The sequence below is a fragment of the Panthera leo genome, chromosome C1 (genome assembly GCF_018350215.1).
Source record: "Panthera leo isolate Ple1 chromosome C1, P.leo_Ple1_pat1.1, whole genome shotgun sequence".
Lineage (NCBI taxonomy): Eukaryota > Metazoa > Chordata > Mammalia > Carnivora > Felidae > Panthera > Panthera leo.
Window position 1 is genome coordinate 80,098,275 of NC_056686.1, and position 23,591 is coordinate 80,121,865.

General features: G+C 42.4%; 1 protein-coding gene across 5 annotated transcripts in view; it reads left to right on the plus strand.

The window, feature by feature from the left end:
* Positions 1-366: 366 nt before the first annotated feature.
* The window catches only part of SLC44A3 (solute carrier family 44 member 3), a 108,213-nt gene continuing 84,988 nt past the window's right edge, over positions 367-23,591 (plus strand). For all 5 annotated transcript variants that reach the window (XR_006206388.1, XR_006206387.1, XR_006206386.1 and 2 more), the window contains exons 1-5: positions 367-467; positions 963-1,070; positions 4,577-4,719; positions 6,834-6,970; positions 7,891-7,984. Coding sequence is in view for 2 of the 5 variants with exons in the window: in XM_042952934.1 (XP_042808868.1) it covers positions 441-467; positions 963-1,070; positions 4,577-4,719; positions 6,834-6,970; positions 7,891-7,984 (509 nt within the window). In the remaining 3 variants the exon portion in view is untranslated. The remainder of the gene's footprint in view (positions 468-962; positions 1,071-4,576; positions 4,720-6,833; positions 6,971-7,890; positions 7,985-23,591) is intronic.

The window sequence follows — 23,591 nt, forward strand, 5'->3', positions numbered from 1 at the left end:
GCCGCTAGAACAGAATCCGGCACAGGTAAGTGCTACTTCCTTGTCGGCTGGGCGTAACGCAGTACTCCACCCCTCGGGAAGGATTTGTTAAGACTCTGCTTCTTGCTCTTCGCAGAGGCGCTAATTAGGACGCGCGCAGGATCGTGGCTGAGCCGGGGCCTCCGCGCTTCGGTCGGCGAGATGGGCATCCCGGGAACCACCACCGCGCGGGTGGTGGACGCCGAGGGCCTGGGAACACGGCGGCCCTCCCGCTGACAGGTGACTGACCGGGGCGGGCCCGGAGCCGCTCCGGTGACGCCGAGGGCCAAGCTCGAGGCTCGCGGAGGCGGCCGCGGGGCGGCGCTGCGCCCCTTCCGGCTGCTGGGCCTTCTGGCCGCAGGCTCCTCTGCCGCGGGGCGCTTCGTGGGCTCCCAGTCTTCGGCCCGGCCCCGGAGCACAGGATGCAGTGTCCCGGCGCCGAGTACCTGGTGAGTAACCGCCGCGCTCAAAAAGGCCCCGCGGGAAGGCTGGGAGCCCCAGGGGAAGGTTCGGGCCACTCCTAGCACCTGCCCGTCCGGAAGCTTCCGCCTTCCCTATCCACCGGGATAGAGCCCAGCCCGCCCCTCGCCTTGTTCTGGGGACACGTGGCGGGGAGGATCTAGGACCCCACTCGTGTGCTCAGGCGGAGGCGCGGGAGAGGCTGGCTGCAGAGCACAAACTTGGGGCAGCCTACAGGTGCACCTCCAGGTAAGGAGTTAGCGACTGGGGACTTCACTTCTGCTCTGCACAGAGCAGGTTGTTTCAGAGTCTCTGTTGAAAGCTTCAGGAGGCCACGTTAAAAAAAAATGAAAGGAAGGAAGAAAAGTTACTTTGAGCAATCTTCAGTACATTTGGATTCAGTTTCCAGGTTATGACCCATATGGTTATTTATCCCCTTTTCCTCAACTCCTCAACCCCCCCCCCTTTTTTTTTTGGTCTGGAAGGTTTCTGCAGAGAGAACCCCCCGGAAAAGAGAGTGGAGACCTCAGATTTATAGGAAGTGCACAGATACAACATGGCTATTCCTCTTCTTTCTCTTTTGGACTGGTTTGGTAAGTATAGATGTCTAGTAGGGAAGAGACCACAGTGTGTTTCCTGAAATAACTGTGCCCACATGTAAATCGTATTCCTAGTGCCTTCCCTGGGGAAGCCTAGGGATCCAGGTGGTACCAGGTTAAAGTTTGTGCTACAATGAGAGACACCTGCCATTACCACACAGTAAGCATCGGTCCTGGGGAAGTTCTACCAGGTGTCTCTTAATCTCCTAGGCCGGCTAATTTGGAGAGGCTGTCTTATTACTGCAGGCCACAGTCTAATGAAAGACTCCATTAGGAAATGAGAGTCACTTCTTAGGATTGTTACTTAATAGACCAGCGTGTGATCCCTTATTATCTGAGCTCACTGCCTGGAAGTTCTTTTACCATCACAGCCCCCCCCAAACAAAATGTTCATGAACTGTTTGCCATTCGGGCGAAAATGCTAGAGAGAAATTACTCTCACCTCAGCTGAGCGTCACACACACACTCTCTGTATGTTGTGTTTAGCAAAGGAAATGAGCCTTTGATAGAAACTCTCTAGTTAGGTGATGAATTTTTTCCCCATTCTAGTTTCTAGGTACATAGGATTGCTGGTAGACCTCATCAGGCTGTGCCACATGAGTCCTGGGAGGGTTTCTTGGCAGCTAAATCTGGATGCTTTGATACTTATTTTAGATACCTTATTGTGGGTAACAGCAGAAGGAGCCCTTCTCAGCTTCTTTAAAGATCATGTTCATGAAAACATCCATTCTAGACTGAGGCACACTGTTTGCTGTGCGGTTAATGATTAATTTACAAAGCAGCATAATAGCTACCCCATAGTAAATTACCTTTGTGGCAAGGATTTCAATTTGAATAGACCCTAAAATACCATGTTTGTTCCTCTTTCTTTGGAAAAGCATTTATTCACTGGTCGACTTTACCTACCGGTGTCTCACAGACATGGTTATAGGCACAGTGGAAGGTTGGGTCTTAAAGGTGTAACTGAATGTCCCTTTCATGGCTCTCGGAGCCCTCCTACGGGAGGAGCCGGGAGAGAGCATGTGTGTATACACCGCATCCTTCTTAGCTTCCCCACAGACGGCTGCTGTTCCTCTCTGGGCCTGGTGGGGTTCCGGTGCAGGGAGCAGCTGTCCTGCAGGCACCAGGCAGCTTCCGCCTCAGGTTGTCCATGTTACTCGGTGATCTTCCCTAGCCCCTCCACGGTTCAGACCTAGCACATCGCTGCCAAACTCTCAGCCCAACAGCTGCCTGGGGAAAGGATTTGTAGATGGCTCATCACAGCCTGAAGAATTATGAGCCATCTGAGAGGTGGCACAGAGCTGGGAACTGTTTTCAAATTACATGTCATTTACAGAATAAATTTGAAGGCTTCAATATGCCAGCATTCTCTTTCCTGTATTGCATTTGAATAATGAGAGCCCTCCAAGCTGACTGGCTTTTCGTATCTTCTGCAACTTTTTTTTTTTTTTTAACCACAGATACTTAAAAAAGGGCAAGGAGGCTTTTCTGCCTCTGCTGTTTAGCTTTCTGATCTTGTGACATCTTGAGCAGTAGTGAGGTAACATGCTAAATGGGGTTATTGATGGTACTGCCCCCCGAGTTAAGACAAAGGAGGTTTAGGGTAAGAGGCTAGAATTACAGGCAGAGACGGTCTACTGCCAAGAGAAAGAGTAGCCTGCCTGTGTTTATATTTGCATAAGACGCACAGAACAGAATGTCTCAAATTCTGGACTGTCTCTGCCTCTACTTACCTCTCCAGCGTCCTCCCCCACCTGCCCGCCTCCATTCCCCTTTTAAGACTCCATTTTCTGGATCTCCCCTGGCACAGTTGACGGTGACCTCCTTGACAGCCTCACCATACCTCGTAGACACGCCTACTGTATCACCGTCATACGGAATTGTAATTGTGCGTTTGAAATTAGAACAAAGTTCAAAGGTATAAAGTAGTAGAAATATGGCAAGGACTCAGTGTGCACCAAATCCCTCCCGCCCTAAAATACAACAAAAACAAAATGTCCGCTCCTCCCACAGGCTTCCCAAGGGAGATATTAACATAAAGAATGCTGGTAAGTGGAAAATACCGCTTTGCTATTAGCTCTCTGGTGAGCCGGGCAGAGGCACAGGACCCCTTTCCTCCAAGTCCAGACCCAGTCAGGACCTTCCCACGCTCCAAGCCGAGAGGGAGGAGAAGCTGCAGCCGGGGGCTGAGTATTCCCACCCCCACAGCCTCTAAGTACAGGATGAGCCAGCTGTCCCCCAGCAAAGGTGATACTCTCGTCCTGGAATCAGACCATGAGACTGAGGAGGTGCTGGGTGTGGGAGGGACAGAGAACCTGCCCATCTTCTGGGCTGAGTTCCTTGAAGGCAGGGACTTGGTTTTGTTCATATTTATGTCCCCTGGTCACAGTCTCTGGCACACACTGGGCATTTCAAGACTATTATCCTGATTTCTAAATTAGTAACAAATGCAGACTATCTGAAACATATTTGACTTTGGGACAGTCTACCTTTAGGACATAGGGCATCATTACTACATTTTATCGAATGATGTACTGTATCCTCACTCCCAGAACGATCATGTCAGCACTCGTTTTTCAATGCTATTCAATGCACTGTAAATTGGGAAACTTACAACACTAAGATCACATCACAGGGGGAGGTACACACTCAATCTTAGTGGAGGGCCCCATCACTACATATAATGAATGAGACAGTGGTTTGAGCTGAAGTTTCAAGTATTCCATATTCATGATGATATTGGGGAAAAAGGTGACTATAGTTGCAAGAGGTTGTTGTCCAGAATTCCTGAGATTCTTTATTTTGTATATTTTAAGCACTTATTCCAAAACACCATTTTCTCACTTGTTATGAACAGTATCTTGCTACACATCAACTGTGTTGTCTCTGTCCCTGAGGGTCAGAGTCCCCTAAATATAAGACAAAAAAAGAAAAAAAGAGAGAGAGAGAGGATGGGTGGGGTGGGGAGAAGGAAGAGAGGAAAAGAGGGAAGGCAGGACCAGTGAAGGAAACTTGGTGGGGCGTGGGGGGGCGGGGGGGGAGGAAAAGGAAAGGGAAGAGAAGGGAGAGAGTTGGGAGAAGGGGATAGAAGGAAGCTTGGGGAAAGATGTGGCATAGCAGGGGTGGGGGGAGCACTTCAATAAAGCAAGAACCTCCAGGGGAAGAAAATTTGAGTTGTCCTGGTAAAGTTAGGCCCAGAAGAAAAAATGACAGACTCATGGAGAAAAGGATACAGAGGACATGGAGGTAAGAACACAGACAAGGATCCTTTCAGCCTTTTAGGATGTTCTCCCTACCTAACCTGTTAAAACAAGGGTGAGAGTGACAGCCTCCTGACTGATTTGAATTGTTGACATTGTTGCTGAAGGAGAGAAGTACAGTCATGCTGGGGAGATTCATTGTCTACCTGGCTCCACTTGATATCAACATCTTGAGGGATGCAGGGGCCCGTGTTTTCAGCCTGTTGGCCAACCTCTTACGTGCCACTTGAATTTTACCAGCTGTTCATCATGGGCTACTCGATGGTGGCAGGAGCCACGGGAAGACTCCTCTTTGGCTATGACAGCTTTGGCAACGTGTGTGGCAAGAAGAACTCCCCTGTAGAAGGGGCCCCTCTTTCAGGGCAGGACATGACCCTGAAAAGGTAAGTGTTCAAGTAAGTCCCCAACCTACAGGGGCTATACTGTATTTCAAAACTGTATAAATTCGCCATTTTGAGCCTGGAAAATGTTTTCTCATTTAAAACAATCAGCCCATCTCATAAAAAAGGAGGCATGTGTACGGTAGCGAAGACACAGGTTTTGGAATCAGCTAGTCCTCTGTTCAGATTCAGCCGGTGCTAATTTTCAGCCATGTGACCTTGGGCAGAGTACTTAACTTCTCTGAACCCGGTTTTCATCTTTTCAACTGGTTGTTGTGCGGGTCTCACAAGGTTATTTTAAGGATCCACTGAGATACTGCATGAGCTAAGACTTAATCTGTTAGTGGCTACTATTGTTATCCATAATGTATGAGAATCACGTTACCAATTGATGTTACCAGTTGTACATCATCCACAGTATTTTATCTGTGTGGTAATTCCTGAATCCCACCTGGGAATTCTGGGAACTTGTGTTCCACTCCCTCCCCAGTCTGTGGTCTCAACTATGGCACTGTAGTCTCACTACCCCCCAACTCCAACACAGAAACAGAAAAGGAAGAGAAGAAATAGGAAGCCCCTGAGAGGCAAGAAAGCCTTGGCCATGGTTTTTCTAAAATGGAGGCTGCCTTGAAGTAATTTTTGAGACTTGGTGATCAGAAGCCCCTCCTACGAGAGAATGTTGCAGTTCTGAATAGGTCCTGAGTACAAGTTTGGAGTCACCAAATACAGTTCTCAGACCACGCCCCTTCTACCACTCAGTGTTGCCCCTGAGGAGAGGGGCTCTACATTGCTGGATGTGGATCACGTGGACACATTTCCTCCTGCACTTGGGGATCACTTTAAAAAAGAAGGAAGAAGGGGGCTGCCCGGATGTATGCGTGCATGCTGAGAAATAGTCATCCTCTTGGAGATGTAAAGTATGCATTCCCAGGAGCCAACAGGTAGAGGCAACCAGGTGTCCATCAGCAAACACAGTGTTGTGTGTGTATATAATGGGATATTAGAATTTCCTTCCTCTTTAAGACCGACTAACACGAGGTACAACTTGAGTAAATCTGGAGGATGTTAGGCTAAGTGAAATAAGCCAGTCACAAAAAGAAAAATACTTTGTGATCTCACTATCTGAGGTCCCTAGAGTAGTCAAAGGCACAGAGACAGAAAGCAGAATGGTGGTTGCCTGGCACAGGGCTTGCTTAGTGGGTACAGAGCTTGGGTTTTGCAAGGTTATAAGGAGTTCCGTGGGTGAGTGGTGGGGATGTACTTAATGCCACTGTGCTCTACATCTAAAATGGTTAGTATGGTAAAATTTTATGTGTATTTTACCATAATTTCAAAAAAAAATTAAACTATGTATCCTAAATTTGGGAAATCTGTTCCCCTGTCTCCTATCATACCACCTCCCTCTGTTCCGCCCCCTCCCCGCACCCCTTCACCAGGTCCCTCCAGGACTGCCTGTCTGGCAGGCTCCGGGGCTCCCCTTCTGGCGTCCCTCTGATCTCAACAGCCTGGGGAGGTGTTGGGCATGGTCTGGGAGCTACCGGTGCCAGCCTGGCTCACGACCCCGCTAATAGCAACAACCAGCTTTCTTCTCGGCCCCATCTACCCAGTGGTGGAACAGTGGGAGTGGGAAGGGTCTCGTGACTTTCCTGGCTCTTAAACTGGCAGGTGGGGGAGAGGGGCAGGCTTTTCATTCACAGCCGGGGCCTCCCTCTTTCTGCTCACTCCCCTGAGGTCAGCTATTCTCTGAAGTACAGTTGAACACTCGGGTGCAAATATGTCTTCCGTGGACTTCGCTAGTAGTTCACGCACTGGCCTGATCTAGCATTCCATGTGCAGTTTAATCCTTTCCCTTCCTCAGGTCACCCCTTAGGTTCTCTCCCAGGAAATGCTGAATCTGGAAAAAGGAAGTTTTATTACTATTTGAGCATGATTCCTCCGCTGCACAACTCCATAGATGACCCCCAGTAGGCATAATACATGGTAAATTATTCTGAGGTGCTTGGCTATAAAAGTTTGCCTTAATTATTCCCACATTTGATAACATGGGTTTTAAGGCCCCTAATTAAACCCAGTGAGAGGATACGCTCTAAGATATTCTCATTTCATCTGTTTCCTAGACACGTATTCTTTATGAATTCCTGCAACCCGGAAGTCAAGGACGTGAGGCTCAGTTCCACCATCCTGTGCGTGTCGAGCTGTCCTGAAGAGCAGCTTGATACCCTGGAAGAGGTCCAGCTCTTTGCAGACAAGAATGGTAGGCACCAGGGGACGGGGCTCGCTCTTCCCCCTGAGGGCAGGAACCACAGTGGGGTAACCTGTGCAGACCTAGGTGAGACAGATTCCCCTGGCACTGCTTTCTCTGCAAAACTGGAGATTGTCATTGCCTGTGGTAGCCTCTTCTTGTGTGCAAGAGGCCATCAGTGCTTTCTCCTGGGCCTTGTACAGCCTCATTCAGCTCTATCTGGAATTTATCTGAAACCCTAGCTGTTCTCTGCTCACTGCCAGGGGATGGCCTTGCATATAGAGTATAGTGTAGACTGACGCTTAGGGCCCAAAGGCAGCGTCAGACGGAGGTCAGAGAGCTCTGTGCACAGGGCACATCCAGTCCTAGAGAGGAGCTGCCGGCTTTGTAGCGAATTGCTGACAAGTATGTTCTTTCATTACAATGTTGGGGCCCATGGATACTTGGCACTAATTGTTTACGTAACTGAAGCACCTTGCCCTGAGCCTGCTCGTGAGATTTATGTTACAGGGATTAAACAAGAAAAGGAAAGTAAAAGAAATTCGAGGCAACCTGCTGCAAATTCTATCTGCCTGTGAAATGATGTGCCAGATTTTTAAAAAATTATTTGCAAGGCTGGGTTAAAAATATCAAGACTATGCAATAAATCATCCCCCCCCCCAAAAAAAAAACCCTTCAAATAATTTTTGTGCCAATTGTATAACTTTTAGTTTTAAACTGAGATTTAGGAGAGAGAGAAAGAGAGGCCTCAATCTGACCTCGAATTGGATGCTTATTCTTACTGTGTTTAGATCATCTATAGACATGTCTTCTAAACCTGAGTGATGGATTCCATCTCCTTCTCGGTTTGGTAAACGGATGGTAGCTTTCTTACTGGCTCCCCTAGAAAGATGAGAGGGAGATAGTATAGTCTGTGTGTCTTCTGCTTCCAGGGTCCCTCCTGTGTGTTTACAGTTTGAATTCCATCAACTACACCCAGAATCCAAATGCAGACTCATTGTGTCCCAGGCTGCCGGTTCCTCCGAGGTAAAAAGCTTCCATATTTTTTCTTTATCCATCAACAGAAGTTATGGAGTACTTGCATCTGTTGCTCTTGTGGGTATTGTTGGAAGCAGGAAGGAGATATTTGGTAGAGCCCTACGGTCTACAGAAGGCCAGGGATAAACAAGGAGGAGCTATCTGCCCTATACATGATGGACAGTAGATTAGGAACCAGGCTACAGAAGGAGAAAACTCACCACTGGAAATACGCATAGTCAGAAAATGGCAACACTGGAGCTAGCAGAATTCATATGCGAATCACCAGTTGAGTGGTTTGATAAAGTAGTTGGTATGTGTTTTTTCTACTCCAACTACTTATTACAAAGTAGAAAGTATTTTCTCTTTTATGGCAACCAGACATTGTTAGTTTTTACAACTCTAGATGTCTCCATAAGAAACAGACCTATATGGGCGAGGCCAAGTGGCCACCAAAAGCACCTGCTCAATGAGGACAGAAAACAGGTCCTTCTCAAGGATTCCACTTGTGAACTCCTTTTAGAGTCAGCCGTTCCTATCAACTAGTGTAGTACCTGGCACATAGGAGGTACCTTACAAATATTTGTAGAATAAAGCTGTAACGGTGACACGGTAGTTGTATTGCCACAGTAAATGGCTCACATTTGAGCCATCGAGAAAGGTAATGCGGAAAACACAATTACTAATCATCGCCACCGTCAGGATGCTGAGATGTTCTGAAGGAAGACTTGGTTTGTTTTGCATTACCATGCTTTTAAAAGTTGTAAATATACTTACAGTGAATGAGACCTCTGTGCAAAATCCCTGAGAAGTAATGATAATTGAAGTAGAACAGGGCATTGGGCCAACCGTCCAGTACAGTGTTAATCAAACTCTTGGCTGGGACCCACAGTAAAGAATGTATTCCATCTATACATGCACCTTCACACATCCTTATGAGTATAAAACAGAAATGCAAGTCTGTCAAAACAAGATTTCCCCTTACTGCAAATGATTTGTCCTAATGGTTTCAATTCTGTTTCACTTTTTAAAAACAGCAGTTTATTTCACCATCTTCTAATGGGTTGTGAGTATAGCTTGAAAAATGCTGATCTAACAGGTGCTAAAAAATAAAAAATAAAACTCCAGTCGATTTTAGCTACATAGGAGGAAAGAATATAGTTAACCATTCTCCTGGCATCTAAAATAAATACTTTGTGTTACAAGTAACTGGAAGAGGAGAGAATTATTTGCAGAGGAGAGTCCCATTGCATTTTTCTGTATCTTATTTTTTAAATTCTGAGTTTTGTTAGATATCATAAACATCTCTCAGTGAAACATAACTAAAGCCAAAAAAGTAAACTACAGTGGCTTAGTAGGTTAAAGGAAAATTATTTAACGCTTGAAGAGAGGGGTTTAACTTTGTACATTTTGACCATCATTTTGCCATTTCCCCTCCCCCAGGCTCCAGCCAACACCTTTCTACTCTCTGCTCCTGTGAAATTGACTATTTTAGATTCCACATATAAGTGAGGTCATATGGTATTTGTCTTCTGAGAAGATTGTTCTAGGGAACACAATTTGTAAGTGTGCCTGCAGAGGGAATTGGAAGAGAACGGAATTCTTCAGGCTGTAACTTAACCAGAGGTAGATAAATTCTTCCTATCAATGGGATGGCGGCTGTAATTCTATGGGAAGCTTGTATCTTGATATTGCTGCTGCTAATAGCGAGCATTTATTGAACTTTTGATACTTGCCAGGTACTTTCTAAGCTCTTGACATATTCATTGACCTGGACCTCCTCAAACCACTGTGCTGTAGGCCTTGTCTTCATCCCTGTTTTATGGTAGAAAAAACTCACGCAGGAGCAGCGTAAAGTGGCATAAGCAGCAGGTGGAGCTGGCCTGCAAACCCAAACAGGGTCCATATCTGTTTCTGTAATCCAAAACCAACCGTCAAGGCTTCATTGCTGTTATTTTACCTGGCAGATGGCCTCCTTGGGCTCACACCAAGGTGGGGGTACGGGGAGCCCCATAGCATGTGTCCTAGGGTCCCCATTTTTCTGCCACACCTGTCCTAGGCCTTTCACCCCCCAAATGCAGACCTTTCCATGGAAAGACAAACCTGTTGGTTGACCTTTCTCAACAGAGTCAGGGAGAGAGAAATCGCCTTGAGGGCTCCGTTTCCTTTTCCTACACAAGCAAGAGTTTGTTCTAAGATGGAAATTATCGTATTTATCATGGAAGAGCAGTGCCAAGAGTGAAAGCTTGAAATCATGAGAAGTGTGGCCACAGGGCCAAAAAACATTTTCTAAATACCTCTATTGACTAAACCAATTGTTTCTTCTCCCTCTGTCGATCACGTGAGGAGAAACATACCCTTTTAGAGTAGTGGCTGAATATCAAGAAGGTTTGTGTCCCGAGGTATGAGCTTTTAAGAGCAGTGAAAAACGACAGAAGATAACAAGCAAGCGTATCTTTTTCCCTTTGGGGTTCCACATAATATTGTATTTTGAGTCCCCATGTATTTAAAATCCAAAAGGCTTGGGTTTTTCCATCAAGTAAGTTCTAGTCCTCACCTCCCACGTGGGTGCCCATGCACATCACTGCGTTGTTTGCTCAGATGAATTCCAACAGCGTCATCGAAATGTACAGTCAGCTCTATGAATTACTTCCTGCAAATCTGAGTGGTTTTGCTGGTGAGAGAGGAAAAGGAGAAGTGGGGAAGAAACCACCGTCTGGGGCCCAGTCACACCCCCTGCCCCAGCTAATCAAGTCCTCAGAGGGCAACTGGTCAACCACACACATCAGGGGTGACCCACACTTTACATGCTTCTCTGTCACTCTCAGGGCTGAGATGGGTCATTCTTTACCAGCACAGGGTTATGAAATGCCTGAAAAGCACCATCTTAACGAACCTTGTTGACAAAATTAATGTCTTAGGGAGAATTGTGTTTGGGGAAAAACAAAATGACATTAGATTTACATCTGACCTTATTTTTCAGAAATACTAATTGAAAGTTCAGAAAACATTTGCTCTAAAAACAATTCAGATTTATTGGTATTAAGACTATTTAGTAGGGGCATGCCTGGGTGGCTCAGTTGGTTAAGCGTCCAACTTTGGCTCAGGTCATGATCTCACAGCTTGTGAATTCGAGCCCTGCATCGGGGTCTGTGCTGGCAGCTCAGAGCCTGGAGCCTGCTTTGGATTCTGTTTCTCCCTCTCTCTCTGCCCCTCCCCTGCTCGCACTCTGTCTCTTTCTCAAAAATAAATAAACATTAAAAAATTGTTTAAAAAAAGACTGTTTAGTACTAGAAAAGGAAAAAATTAGAGGTTTAAAACTCAGAGAGCAGGAAGTAAAATTACTCTGCGGTGGTAAGAAAATTAGCTGAGGCGCCCCTGGGTGGCTCAGTCAGTTGAGCGTCCGACTTCGGCTCGGTCATGATCTTGTGGTTCGTGGGTTCAAGCCCCGCGTCTGTGCTGATAGCTCAGAGCCTGGAGCCTGCTTCAGATTCTGTGTCTCTCTCTGCCCCTCCTCAACTCATGCTCTGTCTCTCTCTCTCTCTCTCTCTCTCTCTGTCAAAAATAAATAAACATTTTTTAAAAATTTTTTAAAAAGAAATTAGCTGAAAAACTACAACTGATAAGAGAATTTATTTAGGTGTCAGGGAACACAATTGATAAACTGAAATCTGCAGCATTCCTATATTTTTTAAAAGACAACTTTTACTGCAGTGAGAAGAAATACAAAAACGAACTGGGTACTTCAATGCCTAGAGACAAATGTAACAAATATACATAACCATGAAAAGAACACTTTATTTATTTATTTATGACATCATTTTTTTTTTTCAAATTTTTGTTAAATTCTAGTTATCATACAGTGCAATAGTGGCTTCAGGAGTAGAATTCAGTGATTCACTTACATACAACACCCGGTGCTCATAATAGCAAGTACCCACCTTAGTACCCATCACCCATCTAGCCCGCCTCCCTCCCACCTCCCTCTGTCATCAACCCTCAGTTTGTTCTCTAAGACATTCATATGGTTTGTTTCCCTCTCTCTTTTCCCCCTCCCATATGTTTATCAGTTTAGTGATATGAGTGAAATCACATATCACATATGTGTGAAATCATATGAGTGAAATCATATGGTTTTTGTCTTTCTCTGACTTATTTCACTTAGCATAATACATCCTAGCTCTATCCACATCATTGCAAATGGCAAGATTTCATTCTTTCTGATGGCTGAGTAATATTCCACTGTGTGTGTGTATATATATATATATATATATATATATATATATATACACCACATATATATATATACACACATATATATATATACGTATATATATATATATACACACCACATCATCTTTATCCATTCATCGCTTGATGGACATTTGGGCTCTCTCCATAGCTTGGCTATTGTTGATAATGCTTCTGTAAACATCGGGGTGCATGTACCCCTTTGAATCTGTATTTTTGTATCCTTTGGGTAGATACCTAGTCGTGCAGTTGCTGTATCATAGGGTAGTTCTATTTTTAACTTTTTGAGGACCCTCCATACTATTCTCTAGAGTGGCTACACCAGTTTGTGTTCCCATCAGCAGTGTAAGAGGGTTTCCCTTTCTCTACATCCTCACCAACACCTGTTGTTTATTCTTTTGTTAATTTTAACCATTCTGACAGGCATGAGATGGTATCTCATCGTGGTTTTGATTTGTATTTTTTTGATAATGAATGAGGTCGAGCATCTTTTCATGTATCTGTTAGCCTTCTGGATGTCTTCTTTGGAAAATCGTCTATTCACGTCTTCTGCCCATTTCTTAACTGGGTTATTTGGTTTTTGGGTATTGAGTTTGCTGAGTTCTTTATAGATTTTTGGGTACTAACCCTTTATCAAATATTTCATTTGCAAATATCTTCTCCCATTCCATAGGCTGCCTTTTAGTTTTGTTGATTGTTTCCGTAGCTGTACAGAAGCTTTTTATTTTAATGAGGTCCCAGTAATTCATTTTTGCTTTTATTTCCCTTGCCTCAGGGACATATCTAGTAAGTTGCTATGTCTGATGTCAAAGACATTACTACCTGTGTTCTCTTCTAGGATACTGATGGTTTCCTGTCTTACATTTAGGTCTTTCATCCATTTTGAGTTTATTTTGTATATGGTGTCAGAAGGTGGGCCAGTTTCATTCTTCTGCATGTTGCTGTCCAGTTTTTCCAACACCATTTATTAAAGAGACTGCCTTATTTTTCTGTTGAATATTCTTTCCTGCTTTGTTGAAGATTAGTTGACCATAGAGTTGTGGGTCCATTTCTGGATTTTCTATTCTATTCCGTTGATATATGTTTGCTTTTGTGCCCATACTAGATTGTCTTAATGACTAGAGCTTTATAATATAGCTTGAAATCTGGAATTGTGATGCCTCTGGTTTTGTTTTTCTTTTTCAGGATTGCTTTGACTTTTCCGGTCTTTTGTGGTTCCATACAAATTTTAGGATTGTTTGTTCTAGCTTCGAGAAGAATGCTGTGGTATTTTGATGGGGATTATATTAAATGTGTAGGTCGCTTTGGGTGGTATAGACATTTTGACGATGTTTGTTCTTCCAATCCATAAGCATAGAATGTTTTTCCATTTTTGTGTGTCCTCTTCCATTTCTTTCATAAATGTTCTATAGTTTTCATAGTACAGATCTTTTGCCTCTTTGGTTAAGTTTATTCCTAGGTATCTAATTGGTTTTGGTGAAGTTGCAAATGGGATTGATTTTTTTATTAAAAAGAACATTTTAATATGTTCCTGAGGTATAAGGAATACTTAAATGGAGAGACGGTGTTGTTGACAGTATGACTCAGCATTATAAAAAATGTCATTTCTCCCTAAGTCAAGCTATAAATTTGTCATGATTACAAACAAAACAAGCAGATTTTTTTTTCAGTAACTAGATAAGTTGATTGTAAATTTGTAAGGAAAGTTTTTTAAAAAGTAAAAAAAAAAAAAATCTGAAAAAGAAAAACAATGGAGACTAGCCCTTACAGTTTTTAAAAACTATTGTATTATAAAATTTAATAATTAAAATACTGTGGCCCTGTAACTGAACTAAAATGAGTTTCCTCCTTGGTGAGTCCCAGGCAGAAACTCCACCAGGTAAGTCATCACACAAAGGAAACTTTATTTGCCACGAAGAAGGAAATTATGGGGAATAATTTACAAAGCTGTGACTTCCCCAGCAGGGGTGAATGGGTTCCTTTTATTTACAGTTAAGATGAATATTTAGAAAGCGAAGCCTTGTCACCTAATGTAGAGGGAGGCAAGGTCGTGCTTGCGCCTTGAGGAAACGTGCCTGTGCGTACATTGTATGTTACGTAAATGAGACTTGTGCTTCTCTTTGGGTGGACATTTTAGTATTATAATGAGGTAAAGGTAACTGTCTCTCACTCCATGGGTCACTCCATGGTCCTATGCAGGTGTGAGTCAGGGGTTAAGCTCAAACTTGTGTGGGTGGTCTGGGCCAGCTGGCACTCTTCCTCAGGACAGTCATTATTGTTTGAGGGATAGTTTCTGTTTCAACCACAGTTGCTATGCCCCTTGGGTCTTTTGTCTGGATTAAGAGAGAAGTTGGAAAGAAGGATTTAAGGGGAAATGTAGGGCAGAGGTCAGCAGGTACCAGCAGACGAGCAATAAAGACCCTGTCTTGGGGTCTAGCTGGTGACAGCACTAGTTCACGTGTAGAAAAATCAATAGAAGATACTAAGCAATCCAGGAATAGACCCAAAGGCTTACAGGAATTTAGTACATGATAAAAGTGACAAATCAGTGACAAAATGGCTGGCTATTGAGCGAGTGGTGTTGGGACAACTGGACAGGCATCCAGGGGAAGAGCTGGATCCAAACCTCATGCCTTATATGAATAAATTCCAAGTGGATTCAAGACTTTAATGTATAAAGTGAAACTGGAAAGTATGAGAAGCCATGGGAGAATTCTTCTATAACCTGAAAGTAAGGGAGCCTTCTATCCATGACTTAAAACTCAGAAGACATAAAATTAAACAATTGATGAAATGAACATCTCTGCCTGAGAAAACACTAGAAGCAAAGTTAACAGGCAAATAAGTTGCAATTTGTATAAAAATATTAGTTTCTCTAATTTATAAAAAATCTTATTAATCCAACTTCTAGAAGACCATATCTCAGTATAAAAATGAGATAAAAAATGTGAATAGATGCTTCAAAGAAAAAAATAGTGTTGTTTAAACATATTAAAAGAGGCTGGACCTCCCTCACGATAGGGGAAGTGCTGATGTTTTCACACTCCCGATGTTTAGGTGACAGCATCCAAAAGTTGGATGATGCACTCCACTGACAAAGGTGTAGGGAAATAGATACTTTCATACATTGCTGAGGCAGGGATCTGAGGAGGGCAATTCATCAATATTCATTGGTGAAGAATGTATATGCCTTTAAGTCAAGCATTTGTGCTTCTAGAAATTTAATCTACAGGTATACCTGTAGAGTATGAAATGACATTTGTACAAATGTATTCACTGCAGTGTTTGTAAGAGTAGAAGAGTGCAAACAATCTCCGTGGCTGTCAGTAGCAGGCTGCTTAAATAAATTACAGCATTGCGTTTAATGTAACACTATTTAGAAAGCTAGGAATAGCTGAGAATGTTCTCTGATAAAAGAGCATCAGTGAGCAATCTCCAATTAATAGTATACTTAACTGTGAACTATTGAATTCTTGCCTACCTGAGAACAAAGCAAGATTATCTTCTCTGACCACTTCCATTCAGCATTGTAATGGAGGTCCTAGGAATTGCAAAAGAGGAAGGAAAAGAAATAGAAAGGAAGAAATGAAACCATCTTTTTTACAGATGACCTAATTGTTTATATAGAAAATCCAAAAGAATCTACAAAGTAACTACTAAATGAACTTAACAAAATTGCAATATACAAGGTCAAATTGCATTTCTATGTATTTGCAACAATTAGGAAATAATTTTTAAAGTCCATGTTTAGCGTCAGAAGAATATAGCTAGGAATAAATTTAACAGAAGACATGGAAGATGTGGGACTGAAAACGTTAAGACCTTGCTGAAATTAAAGAACTCCAAAATAAGTGAAGAGATAGACCTTGTTCACGAGTTGGAAGTTTTAATATTGTTAGGATGTCATTTCTCTTCAAATTGTCCTACAGATTCAATGTAGCGCCCCCAACATAATTTTTGTAGAAATTGACAAGTTCATGCCAAAAAAAAAAAAAAAAATGCAGAAAAGCTGAAGACCTACAGTCACACAAAAAATTCTTGAAGAACAAAGTTAGAAGACTCATACCAGCTGATTTCAGGAGTTACTATGAAGTTACAGTGATTAAGACAATGTGGTGTTAAAAAACAAAGTTCAGGTGTACCTGGGTGTCTCAGTCAGTTAAGCGTCAAACTTCGGCTCAGGTCATGATCTCACGGTCTGTGAGTTCGAGCCCCGTGTCTGGCTCTGTGCCGACAGCTCAGAGCGTGGAGCCTGCTTCGGATTTTGTGTCTCTCTCTCTCTGCCCCTCCCCCACTCGTGCTCTGTCTCTGTGTCTCAAAAGTAAAAAAATGTAAAAAAAAAACAAGTTCAACTGAATACATTTGAAGTTCTAATTGGCTTTATTAAAGAATTCATGAATAGACAGCATGTACCCAGCAGGTAGAGGAGAGCTCTGAGAAGTTGCACAAAATGGTTTTTATAGGAAGGTGGGTGGGATAAGAAAGTTATTAGCAAAAGGAAAGGATTGTTCCAGGCAAGGTAGCTTTCTTTCCCTTAGGAAAATGAAGGGGTTTTATGCAGATTACTTCATCTATATGGTGCTAACTGAAAAATTCCTGGCTGACTGGTTAAGACTACACGGGGGCGGGGACTTAAAAGTGCAGCTAGATTAGATATTAAGCCCCAGGCTTGGAAACTTGGTCTAAGTGACACCATTTGGGGCATATAGATTTTTCTTTCTTTCTTTCTTTTTCAATGTTTATTTATTTTTGAGAGAGAGAGACAGAGTGTGAGCAAGGGAGGGTCAGAGAGAGAGAGGGAGACACAGAATCTGAAGCCAGCTACAAGCTCTGAGCCAGCAGCACAGGGCCAATGTGGGGCTAGAAGTCACAAACTGTGAGATCATGACCTGGGCCGAAGTCAGACGCTTAACCAAGTCACCCAGGTGCCCTTGTAGTTTTGTTTTTTTAATTTTTTTTTAATGTTTATTTATTTTTGAGAGACAGTATGAGCAGGGGAGGGACAGAGAGAGAGACAGAATCTGAAGCAGGGTTCAGGCTCTGAGCTGTCATCAGCACAGAGCCCATCGCAAGGCTTGAACCCACAAACTGTGAGATCAAGACCTGAGCTGAAGTCGGATGCTCAACTGATTGAGCCACCCAGGTGCCCTTATAGTTTTCTTTTTTTAACAGTTACTCCATTTTGATTAGATTCTCCAAGTAACTGAGAGATGTGATCAAAATTGAGCTATTGCTCTGAAGTTCTTGGCAGTTTTTGTTGTTCCTTTATGTTGTATCCAAAGGTCATGACATTTTTGCTTAACCTCTGTGATAGTCACAGGACATGGCTTCAGGTGTACATTCTTTAAGTGGTTTATTTTCTTCGTTCCTTAGACATTTCAGTCTTAGGGAGATCGTTTGTTTGTTGGTGAGCCACTGTGATCATGCATGTAAAGCTTTTGAGAGAATAAGTGCACCAGGGAGATTATTATGATCCCTATAAATAGGATAATTCCCAATATTTGGAGTGTACTTTAGAACCATGGTCCCCAAGACCCCATGGAAGGGGTCATCTTTTTAAGTCAAGTGATGTGTTCTGTGATTTTATGTAATTGAATTTCAGTTTCCCCATAAGTGTTAATCCAGACACAGCAGGTGATGTTGGCCAAGGCACAGACACTTCCTTGCTCAGCTAAAAGATAATCAAGAATTGTTCTAGTATCAAGGACAACTTTGGCTAGAGGGATCTTTGCTGGGCTGCTATTGTTTTAACAGCAGATTTTGCAATAATTTTAAGAATTAAGGGAGAGTTTTTAATCATAGCCTCCCTTACATTTATCTCTAGCCAGAGACATAAGGACCTGCCATAAGAAGTGAATTCTGGTCATGAAACTCTCCTTGGTAGGTCCTTTTTAACTCAGCAATGTAAATTAAAGAGAGTCAACCAATTAGATGTCTGATTTTGCTTGTGAAATGTTAGAGGCATCGTTAGATTTTTCTCTTAGCCTGAAACAAGAGGTTCCCCCCCTTAGCAACAGCCTGGGAGATACTGATGAGGGAGCTATCTTTCCAGGCCAGTGCCACAGTACAGGAAAGGAAGAGAAGGAAAAGGGGGTTTACGTTTAAAGTATGAAGTCTAAGTCTGGCTAGATTGATGCGGAGGTATCCAGCGTGTGTGCAGAACAGTGTCAGGTAGATCTTTCTTTAGCTGTGAGATGTGTTTCCAAGGCTCAATATCTTTTAGTTTTACAGCTGTGTCAGTGTTCTGGAGCACTTGGTAGGGTCCCTTCCTTCGGGCTCAGAGCCGTTTTTTCAGCAATGATGTTTCCACAATACCCAGTCACCAGGTTCCAGACTGTGACCAACAGGATCCTTTGAACTTGGGGTAAGGGAAAGCATCTTTAACATGTTGATGGTGGGCTTTAGCATAAAAGACTTACAGTAGCTTATCATGCTAGCACAGGAGAGGATCAGCAGAAAGTTGTTTACTGATAGAATTCTACAACATTAGCGAGGTCTTGTTAAGGTTTGTATGATTTGCTCCATGCAGTGGTGCTTTGATCAGGGGGGATGGTGAAGGAAACATACTTTCTAACAGTTTCTTTGCTTTTGTTGGGAGGCATCAACCTTGCAGCGGGAAAAACCTTCAGCCCATCCAGAAAACATACCTCCAGTAACAAGAACATGTTAATAATCCATGCTAGGTAGCAGTTGAATGAAGTCCAGCTGGAGATGTTCAAAGAGGGAGGAGGTTTGAGGCCTCTGTGAACAAAAATTTTTCCAGACCTATGGACCTGACAGGTTAGACATTGATGGTAAATGGTTTTCACAGTCTTATTATAGAAGTCTCCCCAGCAGTGTTTAATTATAATTCATCTTAATGTTTATATTTGTTTTTGAGACAGAGACAGAGCATGAGCAGGGGAGGGGCAGAGAGGGAGGGAGACACAATCTGAAGCAGGCTCCAGGCTCTGAGCTGTCAGCACAGAGCCCAACACACGGGGCTGGAATCCATGAACCGTGAGATCATGACCTGAGCCGGTTTGAAGCTTAACTGACTGAGCCACCCAGGAGCCCCAATTGTAATTCATCTTAAACACCCCATAGTGGGTAAAGGAATTAAAATTAAAAAATTAAAATTAAAAAATGGGGTTTGTCAGGGAATCAGGAAGAACCAGTTGGCCATCTTGGCCACAACATTTAACACTTAACTAACACTGTAAACTGTTTAATGTACAGCTATTGTTTACCCATCTTAATTTCTCCAGGTTTAGAGCAGACTGTTGCCATGTTACAAGGACATTTATCCTTCTGTGGACTGTAGCAGAATGGACTTTATCCACATGTGACATAATCTTACAAATATGATGTAAAGGACAGAGGCTTAGTATTACTTATTTGACAAGGTGTCCCCTGTAATTTACATATCAAATAAGCCTAATTAGTTTAACAAAGTTTTGGAATATTCCAGGTCAAAGACTTCACTTAACATTTGATTTTAGGAAGTTTGTCAAAGTATCAAAAAAAAAAAAAAAAAAAAAAGGTGTTAAACCATTTGCCTAAATAGGGTCACAGGTCATTATGAAATTTAATACTTAAAATGTAAAGACATTTTCACCATTTTATGAAAGGAGACCAAAAGTCCAAGAAAATCTTGCCTTTATACCAGAGAGAAAACCAAATTCTAATTTTGTACCAGCTTACCTGATATTAAAACTTATTTTTTAAAATGAATTCATTTTAATCTTAACCAGCTTGACTGCACATTAAAATTCCTTTTCAGAGATTCCTTTTCCACAAATGTTCTACAACTTTTCTACATTCTGATTTTGTCCTATGTTTTTCCTCTTTAAACAACCAGCCTTATTTTAGGACAAAATTACTTTTTTTCTCCATAACAAAAAATGCATCTCCATTTCTCACACCTTTGTTTTTTTTCACTGAAAACACATCCTTCTTCCTTCGAATATGGAGATATTCATATCAACCTATCAGGTGTCATATCAGCATTCTTTTTTTTTTTTTTTTTTTAGGAAGAGCACGTGTGTGTGCAGGGGAAGGGCAGAGAGAGAGAGAGAGAGAGCGAGCACACAAGAGAGAGAGAATCCCAAACAGATTTCACTTGGAGCCCAATGTGTGGGGCTCTATCTCAGAACACGACATCATGACCTGAGCTGAAGCCAAGAGTCAGACACTTAACCTACTGAGCCACATAGGTGCATTCTTTAAATTTGCAAATTTATGAATATATTTCAAAATTTCTAAAAGCATGTACCTTTTGGAATATGTTAAAGTATAGCATTAACATATCCAAAAATCTTTTAATTTCTCTGTAATGAGAAACCAAAAGTGGATAAACCTATGCTTAGCAATTAATGTTTTAGTATTTTGTCTTATTTGGAAATGATGTGTAGGTATTGAATGAATTTATTCCTCATTTAACTTAACTCCTCATTTAACCTAACTCAGCAAAACATTAAGGTTTGTAGGTTACCAAAAAAAATTTTTTTTTGAGAAAACTATTTAAGCAGACATAAATAGTGCTAAAAAGTTCATTTGTAAACTTTTATCTTGCTTACATCTAGTTAAAGTACTCGTCCTTAATAATTATGTTAGCTTACCTACAAAAACTTCATTAAACATTAGGTAAAGTCAGCCATTATCCTAAGCTATCTTTTTTTTTTTTTTTTGACAGATCTTACAAGTGCTAACATGAATTTATTTGGCTAGTAAACTCCGAATAAAAATTTTATGTTGGGGTGCCTGGGTGGCTCAGTCAGTTAAGCATCTGACTTTGGCTCAGGTCATGATCTCACATTTTGGGAATTCAAGCCCCACCTGGGGCTCTGTGCTGGCAGCTCAGAGCCTGGAACCGACTTCAGATTCTGTGTCTCCCTCTCTCTCTGCCCCTTCCCCACTCGCACTCCGTGTTTGTTTGTTTCTCTCTCTCTCTCTCTCTCTCTCAAAAATAAACATTAAGAAAAAAGTTTTATATTTAATCTTGATGATTCTACTGTGTCTCCCTCTCTGCCCCTCCCCCGCTCTCGCGTGCTCTCAAAAATAAATACACGTTAAAAAAAAAGTTTTATATTTAATCTTGACCACCCTAAAGACACGTCTGTTTAATTAAGCCATCAAACTTCAATTAGCTCTCATATCAAATATTTTTCCAGATCAGGTGAATTTGAAAAACATTTGGGTTTCTAGTTTCTGGGTTTTTTTTTTAATGTTTGTTTATTTTTGAGAGAGAGTGAGAGTGTGTGTGTGCATGAGCACAGGAGGGACAGAGAGAGAGGGGAACAGAGGATCCAAAGCGGGCTCTGTGCTGACAGCAAAGAACCCAGCGCAGGGCTCAAATTCACAAACCATGAGATCATGACCTGAGCTGAAGTTTGACTCTTAACCAGCTGAGCCACCCATGCACCCCTGGGTTTCTAGTTTCTACCTAAGAGATTTAGAATGGCCAAACCATATGGGCACTTTCCTTCAAACCATCTAAATAGAGCTCTTTTACAGATTAATTTTAGCAATACCATCTGAAGGTAGAAAATATTACATAACTACAGCATACATATACATACACACATATATATGTACATGGTGTGCAGGGGCACATAGCACCTGGCTCTGGGGGCCCCAAGCAGACCAGGTTCGGCCACTTACCGCTAACAAGATCCAAAAGCAGAGAGACCAGTGGTGGGGAAACAAGAAAATTTATTTCAGCTAGTCCCCTATCAGGACCACAGCTGACTAGTGTCTCAAAGACTGTCTCAAAGTGCCGAAAATACTCCCAGGTTTTATATTAGGAAAATCTGAAACAAAGGTCGATGGGTAGGTGCAGGGGGACAGCTGATCATTGTCTTGAGGTCAGTCCTGTGGGGTCTTGCAGGCTCCAGACAGTCCTTACTGCTTGAGGGGCAGTTTCAGTCCCATCCTGGGATGCCTTCCCCACCAGGTCTTTTGCCTGAGTTAAGAGATAAACTGGAAAGAACTTAATCGGTGAGAAAATACAAACTGATGTCAAAAACGAGGTAGTTGAAGTCCTCTTTCATTTGACACACAGGAACATTGAGAGACACAGAAAACTTACAGCTTCTATTTTAAAATTACCTGCCATGAAATAGGTATGAAATTGACTAGTTATAAAATTTGGATCTGAGTTAGTTTTTCCCATAGATGGAATAAGTTAAGCTGAACTGTCGAGATGACTACAGCTTTTTAAAAAATATTTGTGGAGAAGACACTGAAGATGTGTTGTCTTTGGCAAGTCAGGTTCCAAATGACCTTTCCCCCTTTTGTTTTTTCTTGATAAGAATATCTCCCTAAAATTTGCACTTCAAAGAGATGGGCTGGAAAAGCCCAGGAGAACACTAGACAGAACACTGAGCAAGGACAGTTTAAAGGCACAGGGAAAACACTCCACTACCCTGCCCCCCCCCCCCCAATGACTTTGATCCCCTTAAAGCCAAAAGTTTTATACTTACCAGCCTTTTGAGATAAATAGGGGAGGCTTGGGAATTGGTAGAAAGGACTGGGGTTCTTTGAATTGTTTCTGGAGTCACACCTCTGGCCCTGTGAAGACAGCTTTGTAAAACCAGGACGGCTGTTTTTAATTCCTCAGAGAACTGGGTTGCCACCTAATATCAAAGTGTGTATAAATACACACCCACCCACCTATAGGCATACCTTCTTTTCCTCTGGGTACATTTAGCTTGGGGGCAGAAGACCAAAAAAAAAAGTTCCTCTCAGGCTCTGAATATCAGTTTCCAATTTGACCAGATTTCTGATTCTGGAGTTATTAAGTCCTTTCAAATATCTTGTCAAGTTCCAGCCAGGTCAAACAGTGAATATTTTTGGCAATATTAAACAACCTCCTGGACCCAAGAGCCATCCTCAAAGAGGGTTATGTAAAATATAGCATCTTCACAAGATCTAAAGTCGCTTGCAAAGATAGCCCAAGAAAGAACCAACAACTGCATATCCCAGGCAGAAAAAAAGAAAGTCAGGCTATGTTCTTAAGATGCAAAAGGAGACATGCAAGAAGGAAATAGTTATTCCCAGGACAGAAAGGAAGGGATAATGTATGTGTATGTGGAAAGGAAGGGACAATAGTGAATTTTTATTCCCTTCTCTCAACTGGGTTCTGGGTTCAGGAGGTGATCTGTTGTTTTTTTTTTTGTTAATGTTTATTTTTGAGAGAGAGAGAGAGAAAGAGACCACCAGCGGGGAAGAGGCAGAGAGAGAGAGAGAGAGAGAGAGAGAGAGAGAGAGAGACAGAATCTGAAGTGGGCTCCAGGCTCTGAGCTGTCAGCACAGAGCCCCACGTGCGGCTCGAACTAACAAACTGTCAGATCATGACCTGAGCCAAAGTCAGATGCTTAACCGA